The 14,345-nt window shown below is 42.4% G+C and overlaps 1 protein-coding gene across 4 annotated transcripts in view; it reads right to left on the minus strand.

Moving 5' to 3' along the window:
• Nucleotides 1–5,602: 5,602 nt before the first annotated feature.
• Nucleotides 5,603–14,345, minus strand: part of TIAM1 (TIAM Rac1 associated GEF 1) — a 263,548-nt gene continuing 254,805 nt past the window's right edge. For 3 of the 4 annotated variants that reach the window (XM_034793574.1, XM_034793584.1, XM_034793601.1), the window contains 4 exons: nt 11,276–11,378; nt 10,377–10,464; nt 9,302–9,474; nt 5,603–7,485 (listed from right to left, as the gene is read on the minus strand). In XM_034793574.1, the coding sequence (XP_034649465.1) occupies nt 7,001–7,485; nt 9,302–9,474; nt 10,377–10,464; nt 11,276–11,378 (849 nt within the window). In that variant the 3' untranslated portion in view covers nt 5,603–7,000. The remainder of the gene's footprint in view (nt 7,486–9,301; nt 9,475–10,376; nt 10,465–11,275; nt 11,379–14,345) is intronic. The other variant, XM_034793594.1, reaches the window with a different exon arrangement.

Raw genomic sequence — 14,345 nt, forward strand, 5'->3', positions numbered from 1 at the left:
GTTTTTTTTTTTCCTCTCACATTCCTGAGTGACACAAGTCTGCCAGGCTAAGACCAAACTATAGAGAACAGTATGTTCCTGATGCTTCTGGATAATAGCTGTAGTTCAAATGGTAGAGCTCTGTTCTGAAGTTCCTGGTTTCAACCGCTAGATGATGGTGGTGGTACACATGCAATGGAGAATTTAAAAGCAAGTGACATGCGGAAACACTACACTAGAAGAATATTATGCAGCTAGGGTTGCAAAGTTAAGTATGCAACTCAGGAAATGGCAGAATACAGGTTATATGAGAAGCCTTCGTCATAGGATAATCTCTGATTAAATGAGTGTATAGGTTAAAGTGGAGTGATACAGGAGCAGCTCTGGCACCTGGTGTCCAGGGTGGACACATGGTCTGGCCCTTCTCCCATTAGCAGCACTTTTGTCGTGGGAGATGCCGCACTAGGCTGTGGGGAACTAGGGCTGCTGAGTCACTGGGCCACAGGATCAGTCTGCAGGGCTCTGCTTGATGCTAGGGGTAGTGTCTTGCCAGCCGAATCCCTGGTGTAGCAACAGCAAGTCCATCTCTCCCTGGTGTTTGCAAGTGGAGGTGGTGCCAGTGCAGGAAGAGAGAGGATGGGAGTGGTGGAAGAGGAAGCCACACCCAGCCAGCTGGGGCTGCTAGCATCACTAGTCAGCTGCTGCTTAAACCACTCCAGCCTCCAATAAACATACTCCAACCCCCCCACTGCACAATGCCCCCATGCATCACCCTGCCACTGCCCACCAGCCTGACCCCCAACCTCCCTCTTCACTCCTGCCCCCCAGCACCGTTATAGGACTGCCGACACCCAAGCCATTTATCTACCCTACCCCTCAATCGCTTGTTTCCTGTAGCTCACCCAGAATTTCTCCCCTCCCCCACCCCCCGATACACACTATAGAGGCTCATGTGGCGGTTGGGGGTCCTAGGTCAAGGAGGCTTCTGGGAAGATGAGGCCTCGAACCTCCCCTGCCTGCACTGCTGCATGGGGGGGGATGGCTGATTGCAGCTGGAGGGTTTACTTTATCCAGCAAATATATCCCAACACTGTTTGAAGGGCACTTCCTAAAGCCCTCACCTCCTTTTCTTAATGGCATTTATATTTATATTACTGCAGAACTCATGGGCCCTAAACAGGACCAGGATCCCATTCTTCTGGGTGCTACACAAACCCACAGTATTCTTGCCGGCAAGTTAAAGAAATATGGGCTGGATGAATAGACTATAAGGTGGATAGAAAGCTGGCTAGATTATCGGGCTCAATGGATAGTGATCAACGACTCAATGTCTAGTTGGCAGCCGGTATCAAGCGGAGTGCCCCACGGGTTGGTCCTGGGACCAGTTTTATTCAATATCTTCATTAATGATCTAGAGGATGGCGTGGACTGCACTCTCAGCAAGGTTGCAGATGACACTAAACTGGGAGGAGTGGTAGATACGCTGGAGGGTAGGGCTAGGATACAGAGGGACCTAGACAAATTAGAGGATTGGGCCAAAAGAAACCTGATGAAGTTCAACAAGGACATGTGCAGAGTCCTGCACTGAGGACAGAAGAATCCCATGCACTGCTGCAGAAAAGGACCTCGGGGTTACAGTGGACGAGAAGCTGGATATGAGTCGACAGTGTGCCCTTGTTGCCAAGAAGGCTAACGGCATTTTGGGCTGTATAAGTAGGGCATTGTCAGCAGATCGAGGGACGTGATCATTCCCTTCTATTCGACGTTGGAAAGCTGGAGTACTGTGTCCAGTTTTGGGCTCCACACTACAAGAAGGATGTGGAAAAATTGGAAAGAGTCCAGCAGAGGGCAACAAAAATGATTAGGGAGCTGGAGCACATGACTTATGAGGAGAGGCTGAGGGAACTGGAATTGTTTAGTCTGCAGAAGAGAAGAATCAGGGGGGATTTGATAGCTGCTTTCAACTACCAGAAAGGGGGTTCCAAAGAGGGTGGCTCTAGACTGTTCTCAGTGGTACCAGATGACAGAACAAGGAGTAATGGTCTCAAGTTGCAGTGGGGGAGGTTTAAATTTAAGCATATTAGGAAAAACTTTTTCACTAGGAGAGTGGTGAAACACTGGAATTGGTTACCTAGGGAGGTGGTGGAATCTCCTTTCTTATGCCTTGGCTACACTTGCGAGTTACAGCGCTGTAACTCACTGACTGGCTACACTGGCAAGGCACACACAGCGCTGTATCTCCCTAGGTACATTGCTGCAGGTACTCCACCTCCCCGAGAAGCATAAGAGATACTGTGGAGTAGCTACGACTCTCCCCTGTGAGTGTGTACCAGGAATCAACCTGCAGTGCTGTACTGATCACCTTGTCAAATGGCCAATCCTCTACATTGTTGTGCCAGGCTGCAGGAATGCGGAAGTGCCGGTTTCAAAGCTTGTACCACAGAGAAAAAGCAAACAGTTTGCTGTTTGCTTTGAGTGAGCGGAATGAACGAGGACGGGGCCGGGAGTTCGGAACTTGCAAAATAGAGTGCTGACACACTCCAAAAAGCACACTCTCTCCCCCCACACTCCCTGTCACACTCCACCCGTTTTGCAATGTGCTTTTCAGCCACATGAATGCTGGGATAGCTGCCCATAATGCACCACTCCCAACATAGCTGCAAATGTGGCCACGCCACTGCACTGGCAGCTGGCAGTGTGGACAGACTGCAGCACTTTCCCTACTCAGTTGTACGAAGACAGGTTTACCTCACAGTGCTGTACAGCTGCAAGTGTAGCCAAGTGCTCAGAGGTTTTTAAGGTCAGGCTTGACAAAGCCCTGGCTGGGATGATTTAGTTGGGGATTGGTCCTGCCTTGAGCAGGGGGCTGGACTAGATACCTCCTGAGGTCCCTTCCAACCCTGATATTCTATTCTATGAAAGCCAGCCTGTGCAGGGGTGGTATTGATCATTTTTAATGAACATTTGGTTTAGCAGGACCTCCACTTGTGAACTCAGGCACTGCATGCAAGCCATTCATTACCAAACATTGCAGGGTCTCCTACTACTTTGCATAACTTCGGGGTGGTTATGTCACCCACTTGATGAGTCCATACAACAATAAACCAAAAATTCATAGGGGGCAAGAGGAAAAGTGTTTGCTTTTAAAGAAAAGCTTTAAAAAAAAAAAAAAAAACCACCCACAATTCTTATCCAGCAGGAGCTAAAATAAAGCCGTACATTTTCCAGCAATAAAGCGTGACAAGACTCAGAAGTTGTTACTTAAGAGACTGAAGCCAGTACTAAGATGTAGGCTAGTCGTACACCCAATGATTAAAGCAGAAACAACTTTATATCTAGACAAGGGAAGAAGTGTATGGAGATGCCCTTTGAACATAGCAGGGGTGATTGAGGCACAGAATGAGCTCATCTCCTGCACAAATGGCAAGTGTTTTCAGACGTGCTTGGTGAATTTAAACATCACAGCTTCCATCTCTGCACTTTGAACTCCACTTGTCAGGTCAGTACAGTACAGTGTAGAAGTTACCTCCTGCTATGCATAATGGATAACTGGATAATGTGGCAAGCTAAGGTCTGGTATTTGATCCTAACTGCATACTACTTTTTCTAAGAGCATCACACCATTCCTGGGGCATATTAGACTTGTGGAGATGGGGGGGTGGTAGTGGCGGTAGCTACACTTATCCTTTCCACAAATGCTACTACACGTTATAAAGATTAAGCTAGAAGCATGTATGCGCTTTTATGGTGAAACATATCTACCTTGTTGCATTATTTCAAGCTCTGTAATTGATTATCTTGCACAGGCAAAGTGGTTTATTGTTTAAAAGGTATAATCTGGTCTACCAGAGAAACAAACGCAATAGCCACAAGCTCAATTGGCCAAGAGTGGAGAAAACAGCATCAAGTAGTAAGACACTGACTTTAGTGTCCAGCTGGGACTCAGAGGGTATGTCTAGACTTCAGTTAAAAACCTGCAGCTAGCCTGTGCTGCCTGACTCAGGCTACAGCCTGGGACCATGTGAGGTGGGAAGGTCCCACAGATCAGGCTGCAACCCAAGCCTGATCCTCCACACAGCAATTTAAACAGCCCTGGCCTAAGTCAGCTGGCACAGGCCAGCTGCAGGTTTTTAATTGCAGTTGTGGATCTACTCAAAGTGTGGGGGTGAGAGAGAGAGAGACAGACCAGGTTGAGGGTATGAGAGATAACAGGGACTAATCTGTCAAGAACAGACCAAGGAAAATTAACATAGGAAAACGAACATTTCAGGAAAGTGAGGCCACCCTTAGACAGGGCATAGAATCACAATCCAATTCAAATACACACACACACACACACCACTACGTGACACATTTGGGTCAAATGGTACAACTGTGAAACCAACTAATGTGGAATGTTTGAACACATACATTTGATCAGAAATAGATCCAATTTGGGGGGGGGGGGGAAGGGAGGGGAAGTTAACTAATTAAAAGACCCTTAGAATTTGGCTTTAGCAGGAATTTCATACCAGGAAAGGTTTTTCCTCTGTGTTCTAATTTACAACTGTACTAACCCATCAAATTGGGCGTAAGTGTGATGTAAATATGCACAAGCTTTGTGCTGGTCATCTGCACAGGGGTGAATTCCACCCCCGTGCAGGGTGTGGAAGGGAGCTGTTGTCCAAATAATCATCTAACCAACTACCCCCTTCTTTGTACAAAGAAAAATTGTTTGTGAAATTGAACCAGGATCTTCATTAAATTGAGCACATACACCTTTGTAAGGAGCAAAGTTGGAGGATATACTATAATGGGCTTGGATGTTTATCAGCATGACACTAAACCTCAATTTCACTGTACACATCAATTGTTGAAAAAAAGATTTCCATCAACAATTGAAGTTTACAGTTAGGCAGTGATGCTGCTTGAACTTAGAGTGAAATTTAAGGTTAGTACTTTATATATTTTATGTTTTAATGTCTATAAAATAACTGATTCTTAAATAATTCTTGTGCAACTCTCCTCCCCCATAAGTTCCCACAACTGAAAATTTAAATATATTTTTTTAAAGTAACTGATTAGAAAAATCTAAAAACTTTTGCCAAGCCAAACCGTTACAGGTCACTGGAGTAGTATTAAGCAGCCCTGAACAGCTGAAATCCATTTATTGGATTTTGGTTACAGCTTGTTCTTTTTGATCACCGCAGAAGTGACAGAGATGTCCTTGGTGCATTCACACCCCACCCTTCACCACCACAACACTATTCAGATGTTTTCAGTATTTTATTGTTTGACAGGCATTTACAACGTTCCATTCATAGACCTAAAAACATAAAAATAGACCTTCTTTCAGCTTATAAAAGAAATATACAAGAACCTTTGACATAGACATGTCATGACATTATGTACAAGAACAATGGCACCCTCCCAAGCACCAGACTTTCCAGTCTTTCCCAACTGTCTGTATTCCAGTAGGACAACTACAACCTCTGCTTTTCTACTAAATTGGGACACAATGGACTTTAGATGATATAGAACCATGAAGTGATGATAAAAGGGTATAGAAATCGTTCTAAAGCTTTTAGGAAAAGAAAAATCAGAAGATGGCAAAAGCAGATACAAGAAAACATTCAAAAGTGCACTGGTAACCAGCTGGTGGCAGGGGGAGTGGTGGGGAAGGAATGCTGGCTGGGACACAAGACATCTGATGTTTTGGGGGGGGAACAATTTGTTATGTTTCAAAATATAGTCACAGCTGATCTTATAAAATATAGTCCTAAAGCTATTTATAAAATACCAGGTTTCAAAGTATCCACCAATGTGTCAAACATCAATAGATACAAAGAAAATGTCATTATCTTCCTCTTTTGTAGGTGGAAAGTGAAATGGGAAAGCTATATAAATCTAAAAAAATTAAAAGTGCTATATTTTCTCTTTTTTTATATTTGGAAGTCTACGTTAAAAACACTAGATTTTTTTTACCCTGTTTTAGATATTTAAATAAAAAGGTTTGAGAGGTTTGCTTATTTAGAACTTTGTTCATAGTGTATTGCAGTGGAAAAAACCTTTACAAAGGAATTTATATATACACTAGTTTCATCCACACTAAGAGTTGGATGAGGTCAGTTTTTTGGCCATAAATTCCCCCCCTCCCCTAAACCCAAATGTTGTCAGTCATAATGGGCCAAATTCATCCCTGATATGACTCCACTGAAGTCGTGGATTAATTTAGCCCTCTTTGTAATTCAGTCACATTATTTGTAACATAACTGAATTCCAGTTATCCCTAAGCAGGAGTTTCCAGTTGATATTTTAATATAATATAAAAACTAGCCTACTGAACCCTCTGCAAAAAAGGCTAGCCTCCTATCCTAAGTAACACTAACATTCTTACCCATTTGTGCCTCTGCATCTCAGGTAAAAAGTACAAAAAAAAATTTCAAGTGTTAAATTTGGATCTCTTTCAAGAGTTTGGCAACTTTATAAAATTTTACGTAAAATTAGAGCTTCCAACACTGAAAATAAGTTAGACCAGACACACCAAGAGAACGCAGCACAACATAAATCCCAACCTTTCCTCACACACTCCTAAAATACATGTATAGTCTTTTAAGAGGGAAAAGATTAAGAACACCGCAGCTGTACAGATTAGAAAGGCAGTTTCCTCATTAAGGAGATGAGCCTTTGATTGACATTTCACAGATACAAAAACCTCTTTGTTCATTGTGCTATCACTTAAGTTGCACATACGTAAGATGCCGACAGTAACTTGTTCTCCAGTGATATTATGTATCCCATTTTAGAATAAATAAAAGTTTAAAAGCCCTTAGTAATATACAGATAGGACTCCAGCTTATTTCAAATTTTACACTCCCCGCCCGCCTTTTAAAGTTCCTAAAATGTGGCTGCACAGTTTCAGAGCGGTTCAGCTGCCAAAACTGTGTGTGCAAGCTAAGGGATCATGCTCCACTGCATGTATTGGGGACGGGGGGAAGAGGGGTGATATCTACACAGACCATCTAATGAGAAAGTGACAGGTTTAGAGCTCAGTGTTCAGTTTTCTGCTAGGTACAAAGTCTTCACGCCTAACCCAGATGACTTCTTCACTATTACTTTCCACCCCGCCATTGATCCCAGAGAGTGCAGCTTGCTTCTTCAACTGAGTCATTCTGGCAGCATGCGTGCCCATTGCATGCCGTGCTTTCTCTGCCCGACGTGACTGGCTGCTTGTAATGGAAGCAGCCTGCAACTGCTCCTGAAGTTCTCTGTCAACTGTGGTGCTTTTCGTAGACTCACAGTACTCATCGTCATCGCTGAGGATGTCTGTTTCTTTGATGTCCTCCTGCTCCTCATACTGAGCAAGGTCAAACTGTTCCTCTACCCAGCGGTCAGTGTCCCCACTGGCTGTGGGCTGCTGGGATTCTTTATCAGGGCTGCTTTCGAAGACAGCATCCGAGTCAATGGTAAACCTGTTTCGGGCCAGCCGCCGCCGCCTCCTCCCAAGAGACTTGCTTGGGGCAGACACTGCACACACACAAAAGATAAAATCCCACATGCTTTACACAAGGTAAAAATGTATCTAAAAACTAGTCTTCCAACTGCCCTTTCCTAACATCCCTTGGCACCAGCTATCAGGATTTCCCAGCACGACCTACTCCTCCCTATCAATATGCATGCATAAGTTATGCTTTACTTAGCTTCTCATGGAAACAGGTATTTTTTTGCCAGCTGTAAAAAGTTTCTGCTTCTTAGATCCACAAATTGAGATAATGGGCCACAATTACTGTTCCTCCTAAGTGGGTGGCAGGCAGGCAGCCAGCATGAAAAAGCGTGAGTAGAGCTAAGCTTCTCACCAGCCGTGCCCTGCTGTTAACAGACTGCAATAACCCAGCGTGTCCCAAAACTGACAAGGAAATATTGTGGTGCCTCCACAGGAATGATGTAGAATCATTCCAAGTTAGAAGGAGCTGGGAGACACTGGAGTTGCTGCCTACTCTTTATGTAGGTGCAAGTGCCCCATCATTGCTGGGTTATTTTCTGGCTTTTGCTTTCATAAATTCCATCTTCAGCATCAGACCTGTCTGCTAGTTTTGTGACTGGTTCAGATAGCATTTTGGCATCTTCCATGTTGAAATATCTTCATAGGAGGCTTGTCAGACAAAGCAAAGAATGAATTCTCCAGCTGAAGGATCTGCAGAAATGTCAGTGTTCTGTGCACACAATAGCTCCACTGTAGGCTGTTGAGATTCAGAGGTGGTTGTTTGTCCCCTCACTGCAAGCACCTTCAGAACACATCTATTAAACGCATTCATCTTTGGGGAAAGAATCATTATCCTAAGCCCGAAAACACAAGTATATCAGCTCAGTATTTAGGGTTAAAAAAATTTACAAGTAAGGGCCCAGCTAGGCTGGGGTGGGGCACGCAGGGGATTTACCCCCACTGCATCCACCATGCAAATGACTAGACAAACCCACTTAAAAGAAGATTCTGACATTTCAAGCATATGGAGCCTCATGGGATGATTGAAGCACTATGGTACAAATTAGATACCTTTTGGGCTGCCTTTGAATCTTAAATGTGTGAAAACCTTCCCTAGCCTCTGAGAGAGGCCATGCTGTGAATGTTATTGGTGTGGCTTGCTTGTTACAGAGGAGGAACAGAAAGCCTGGTTATCTGGATCTAATGAGCAGAAAAAGTATATTTAGAAGCAAGTTTCTTCCCTTCTTCATTTAGTGTTTGCCAGAACACGAAACTGCTTTTCCCTGTGATTTTTTTTTAAAAATGTGTGTTTTGCCTGAAGTCAACTGAAAATGAAGTCCACATTTTAAGACAGACCATTTAATCCAGTGCACCTCTGAGATCTGAGGAGGACAAACAAATGCCCACTCCCAATAGAAGTGAAAAAGGAGAAATGGAGGATACATGAAGCAGAACTAATTTCAAACCCTGCTGAAGATTTGAGGTGATGAGCTAGAGACACTTTTGGAGCTGGTTTTGTTTTAAACCACTACTGGTCATCTGTAGAAATCCTGTACATAATTTTGCTGCAAAGCTTTATTCAACTGCAACCCATTTGGCAGATTAAAAAACGTACAGTTGATTGAAACTGAAAGGAGTCCCATTTGGGCCTCCTACACCAGAAGGATCATTGCTCCGATGTTGAACCTTGAGTGAAGAGTGGTATAAATGGAGGCACTTGTTAAGGCTCTTATAGGGATGTGAAGGCAGGTCAGATGCAACACTAACCCTGATCTATGGGTAATAAATATTATAACTCCGATGTGACCTACAGTGGTGCTGGGATCAGTGGGATCTTGAAAGTCTGCATCCCTACAGTACCTGCCCTGTTCATTGCTGGCCTTGCACCTTTTAGAGCACACAGTCTTTTCCCTCCAAAAGGAACATATTGTTGGGACGAGGGCAGACTTTCAGTTTTAAGAAGCTGCCTTCTGTGCTTATCACGTAGAATGGAGTGCACAGCCTTCAGAAAATCCTTTCTGTGGTCTGGGGAACTGAAAACAGGAAAAAAAAAAAAAGTTAGGGCACAAGCTCACAAGAGATCCATAATTCCTGCAAGTATGTGACAGAGCAAGATAAATCAACACCAGTACTGAAAGAAAATGTGAATTGCTCTGCCTGCCTTTCCCTGTCATTTGAACATAAAGTTTTCAGATCAAAGTGTATAATGTACACCTTGCTTTGTTAAATCTGTGCAAGTTTAAACCCATGTCCAAGGAAACAAGCATCCTGCATTACGGAAGTACTGTCTACCTCTCTCTTCTTCCTTTTCCTCTGATGCCAGCTACTCACTTATTTGGCAAACCTATTGTAGCTAATGTAATCTCTCATATTGTGTGCTTGCATTGGACAGACTGAGCAGAAATCATGCAAATCTCATCTAGACAGCAGGCTGAACTATTTTTAATATCAGCCCAGCAGGGACTTCTATCAATTTAAAAAAAACCTAAAAATGGTAAAACAAAATTCTGAAGTAAGGGTTAACCCTTTTAAATATACAGATTTGATAGATAATATGTTAACATGGCACTGTACTTTGTTCGAAGCCCCTTAACAGTGGGAGTCAGGCCTTGCCAGCATGGAAAGCACTGACCAAACTGGACACTTCAGCAGCTGCCTGGTGTTCTGACAAATGCTCAGTGACAGTGTATGCAGCCTTAAAAACAAATTTGCATATAGAATTCAATATGCTGGGGGCAAATTTGCAAGGGAAAAAAAATTAATATTCCTGTAAAGCTTCCGTATTGGTTAAATATGGCTTTGTTCTGTTTGAGAATCCTTCGCCAGTAGAACTAGAAAAAGTTGTAAATCTCTTGTGCTATCATCATGTATTTCTTTTAAGAACAACGAGCATCTAGAAATCCAGCAACAATAGAACACATGGAAGCACGCTCACCTACAGCAGAGGTGGAATGTTCTCTCTGGTCTGCCTTCGGACTCAGATTTAACATGAACAATCTCGCACACAGAATTGGTCTCTGCATCTAGAGAGATATGGAGAACATTTTGTACCACGTTATACTACTTAATTATATATGCGGTCACATCATGTTGTAATTTCAACTAGAATTGAGAAGTACTCTAATTGTGAGAAACAGTTTTATTAAATTTAAAAGGTATCCTAGAACACAAGTTGATTACAAACCCTAGCAGAAGGGCACTTGGTTATGACTCCTACACTTGGTCACACACAGTTACATACCCGACAATAAAAATTAAACCATTAAGGTCAAAGATTTTTCATAACCCTCCATAATGTAAAGATTTTTTAAATTCCCAAGACAACTATTATACACCTAGTTTTGTTAAGTCTGAACTTATTTATCATCTTCACAGTGTATGTAGTTCTGCACCTGCATCGTCTTCCACACAGGCTTTATTGAAGCAAACAGACCCCTCTGAAGTGTATACAACTAGTCATAAGGATTTTCTCTGGTAATAACAGCAAAGTGGTTACATGGCCTTTGGCCAGAGTGAGTGTTTGTGTTATCTGAAACAAAATGTATTGTCCACAAAAAAATTCAAACTTTGAAAACCAAAACTCATTTTTTCTTGGAGAGTTTTCTACAATTTTCAAGTACAGCTTTTGCCTTCTCTAATCTTACAACCCACTAGAAGGCAGAAGAAGAGGAGAGAAACAAAATGGGAGGTGGAGAAACACAAAGTCAGTTTTAGAACTTTGTTTTATAAAACACCACACACACATACAACCCCAACTCCTATAAAGAGCATATGTTGGATAGTAAGCAATGAGATGGGCATTTTAACAGACTTATGAATACATTTCAACATTACCTGCACTTGCCAGTGCGCGAACCTGCAGAGCTTCTAAGGGAATCATGTGACGAAAACGGAATGGGTCCCAGTCTTCATAAATTGAAGCCCTATGTGATCCTCCCTGGATCAAAAAAAGAGTCAGGAAAGTTTACATTAGGAATTCAGAGGCTTGGTATTTTTTGGTGGTAGGAACCATAGAAATGCCTATGAAGAAGTTTCATGAATATTAGGTCACGGGAAGGAAGTATAGATAAAATGTCACCATGCCACAATGATCAGTTCTCAACACCTCAAAAAAGCACTTAACACTAATGTTACAAGAGAGCTGGACTTGACATAACCGCAGCCATTTTGTGTACTCAGCTCACCATTACCTGAAAGCAAGACCACCATGTAGTCAGGAATAATTTGATGTTTGCCTAAGCAAACAAAACAGCTGCTTTAATAAAAAAATAAAATCAAAAAAATATAAATAGCTAACCTTGGATCTGGGTGTCTATGACCATAAGTTTCTTGCTAGAAGTTACTTTGCTAATAAGTAAAGTTAAAAGTTTTTTGCTAAGGCTAAAAAATTGTTAACCCATTGGGGGTTACTATAAGTCGTGTGCTTTGTTTTAAGCAACCTCTACAAAAATTAGTCAAAATGTGCAATTTAAAGAGAAAAAAAATGTCAATGAGCTAAACGATTGACATCCAACTCCCCAGTGGCTAAAAGGAAGGCTGACCACTTAACACCATCTCAAACTTTAGAGTACCTCAGATATAGTTACCCAGACTATTGCTCTTTTAAATGTGTGCTTTGGACTCGAACAAAACATTTTAAATAAAAGCAATCTTGTGTACCAATCATTTATCAGAGGTGTTGTGTCCCCCATTCATTGTTGTTCATTGTGTCCCCCAATTTCCTAAAACTATCTAAAAAAAAGTTTGTGTTATTTGAACCCATAGTTTTGGGTTCAAATATCCTCAGGTAACACTACCTGGAGGTAGTTTGCTATTTCTTGGCTCATGGATAGCAATTAAGCCCATTGTACAAGTCAAAGATGATCATTCTGCACAAAATAGGCCTGCCCACTCTATCCTCCTTCCAAAAATTCTTGTACACTCAAAAAACGTCACACCAACATTGTGTCTACACTATGTCAGTTGGGAACCAGCATTAATAACCACTGCTACTGGCCCCAAAACACTGCACTATGGCCTTAGTGCAGCAATGTGCTTAAAGTTATGCAAATGCAATCCCACTGATTCCAAATAAGACTCATTTGAATGTTTAGCTAGATTGAGGCCTATGTAACTGCAAGCAACCAACATTTACTCAGTGGTGGTGATGTGTGCACAAACCAAAGTCCAGAATTGAAGACCATGTTTTACATTCACTAACCATTACAGTAACTGATGAAGGCCATACAGAAGAAATACATCACATTTAACGTGGTGCACGATTTCAGAAGGGGTAAAGTTTAAAGATGTCAAATATGCCTTGAATACATTAGTCACAAAGCTCCCTCTGCCCTTTAATCAAGGAAACACCCTATCCCAGCAAGGATACAGAACTGGGTTACAAGATGCACACTGGTCACCCTGTCAGAGTAGGCAGCCAACAATCCATATTTTAGAGACGTTAGCTAAAGAATCTTATCACTCCAAGCAAGGCCGGCTCTGGCTTTTTTGCCGCCCCAGGCAAAAAAGCTCCCTCCCCCCTCCCCCCCGAGGGGAGCACAGCAGGGGAGGGCGCCAAGCCTGGCCGAGGCTCCGGCTCTCCCCGGCGGCCAGAGTGCCGGGGGGAGGGCGGCAAACCCAGCTGGGGCTCTGCTCTCGGGCCGGAGCGCCAGGCCACGCCGCCCCCCTCCAGGTGCCGCCCCAAGCACATGCTTGGTGGGCTGGTGCCTGGAGCCGGCCCTGACTCCAAGAATAAGAAATGCGATGTTTAAATGAGAATTATTGTCAGTCCTTACTAGGCAAGAGTCTCAATGACATAGGGATGGAATCCCTCTCTCTCTCTCTCTCTCTCCCCTTGTAGCTATGAATACTGACACAAGTATACAGTACTGTCTTTATGCACTTCAAGTTTTTAGTTAGTATCATATGCCATAGAGAAGTTACTCATGAATGAACATCAGATATCCAACCACCATCATACCCCATAAGCATCTTTTATTTAACCACCCTCTTTCACATTACCAGGACCCTTGCTAGTTTAGAGCTGTATGAAGCCCACCTCCCCCCACATTTAATCAAAAAGGATCACACTGCATATTTATAAGATTTCACAGTACTAGTGTCATAGGCATGCCTGGCCTTGTCACTATTATGGGCACTCTAATAAAGGCAATAATGGCATTTTGTTGTTGTTACTTTTATTAAGCTTTAACGTGCAGCACAAACATAAAAAAACAGTAAGGAGGCAGAACCAAATACACCTATGGCACTATGTAAGTTATACATGTATGCTATACTTGCAAAGTATTTTCGACCTACTAGATAGCTGCATGGTGAAATAGGTTATTAGCCTGTCTATATTAGTTATAGAATTGATGATTTTTACTGCTCCCGTCCCCAAAAGACGGTTCATGTTTCTATAATAGCTATTCTTGGATTATGCTGCACAGCAAGTATTCCCTGCATAAGGATAATGGTTTCCAGAAGTTTTGTTCATTTTGAAGATAATTTTATCGTATTAATGTAACGATTACAATTTAAAATAAAGGCGGAACTGCCACCGCAACCAGAAGGCCATAAGACCACCCATAGCCACATATGAAAATGCTGCCCTACACACACAAAACACACAGATTTTTAAAGATTTATCTTTGGAGCAAACAGGGCTCCATTATTTTTACAGATATAAATATAATCTTTCAAGCCAAATTAGAAACTGTGCATTTAACTGTTTTATGACTCAGCTATCTCTCTCTCTTATTCCTTTAAGATAATGTCTCTTGTAGCCCCAAAGGATGCGAAGATATTGGATATAATCAAGGAATTTACTATGTCCACTAAATTTAGAGGAACTATAAATGAATGTTGCATTCTGGAAATACAGGAGTTGTAGATCACAAGGAGTACTCAAAGATATAAGCATCAA

The sequence above is a fragment of the Trachemys scripta genome, chromosome 1 (genome assembly GCF_013100865.1).
Source record: "Trachemys scripta elegans isolate TJP31775 chromosome 1, CAS_Tse_1.0, whole genome shotgun sequence".
Taxonomy (NCBI): Eukaryota; Metazoa; Chordata; order Testudines; family Emydidae; genus Trachemys; species Trachemys scripta.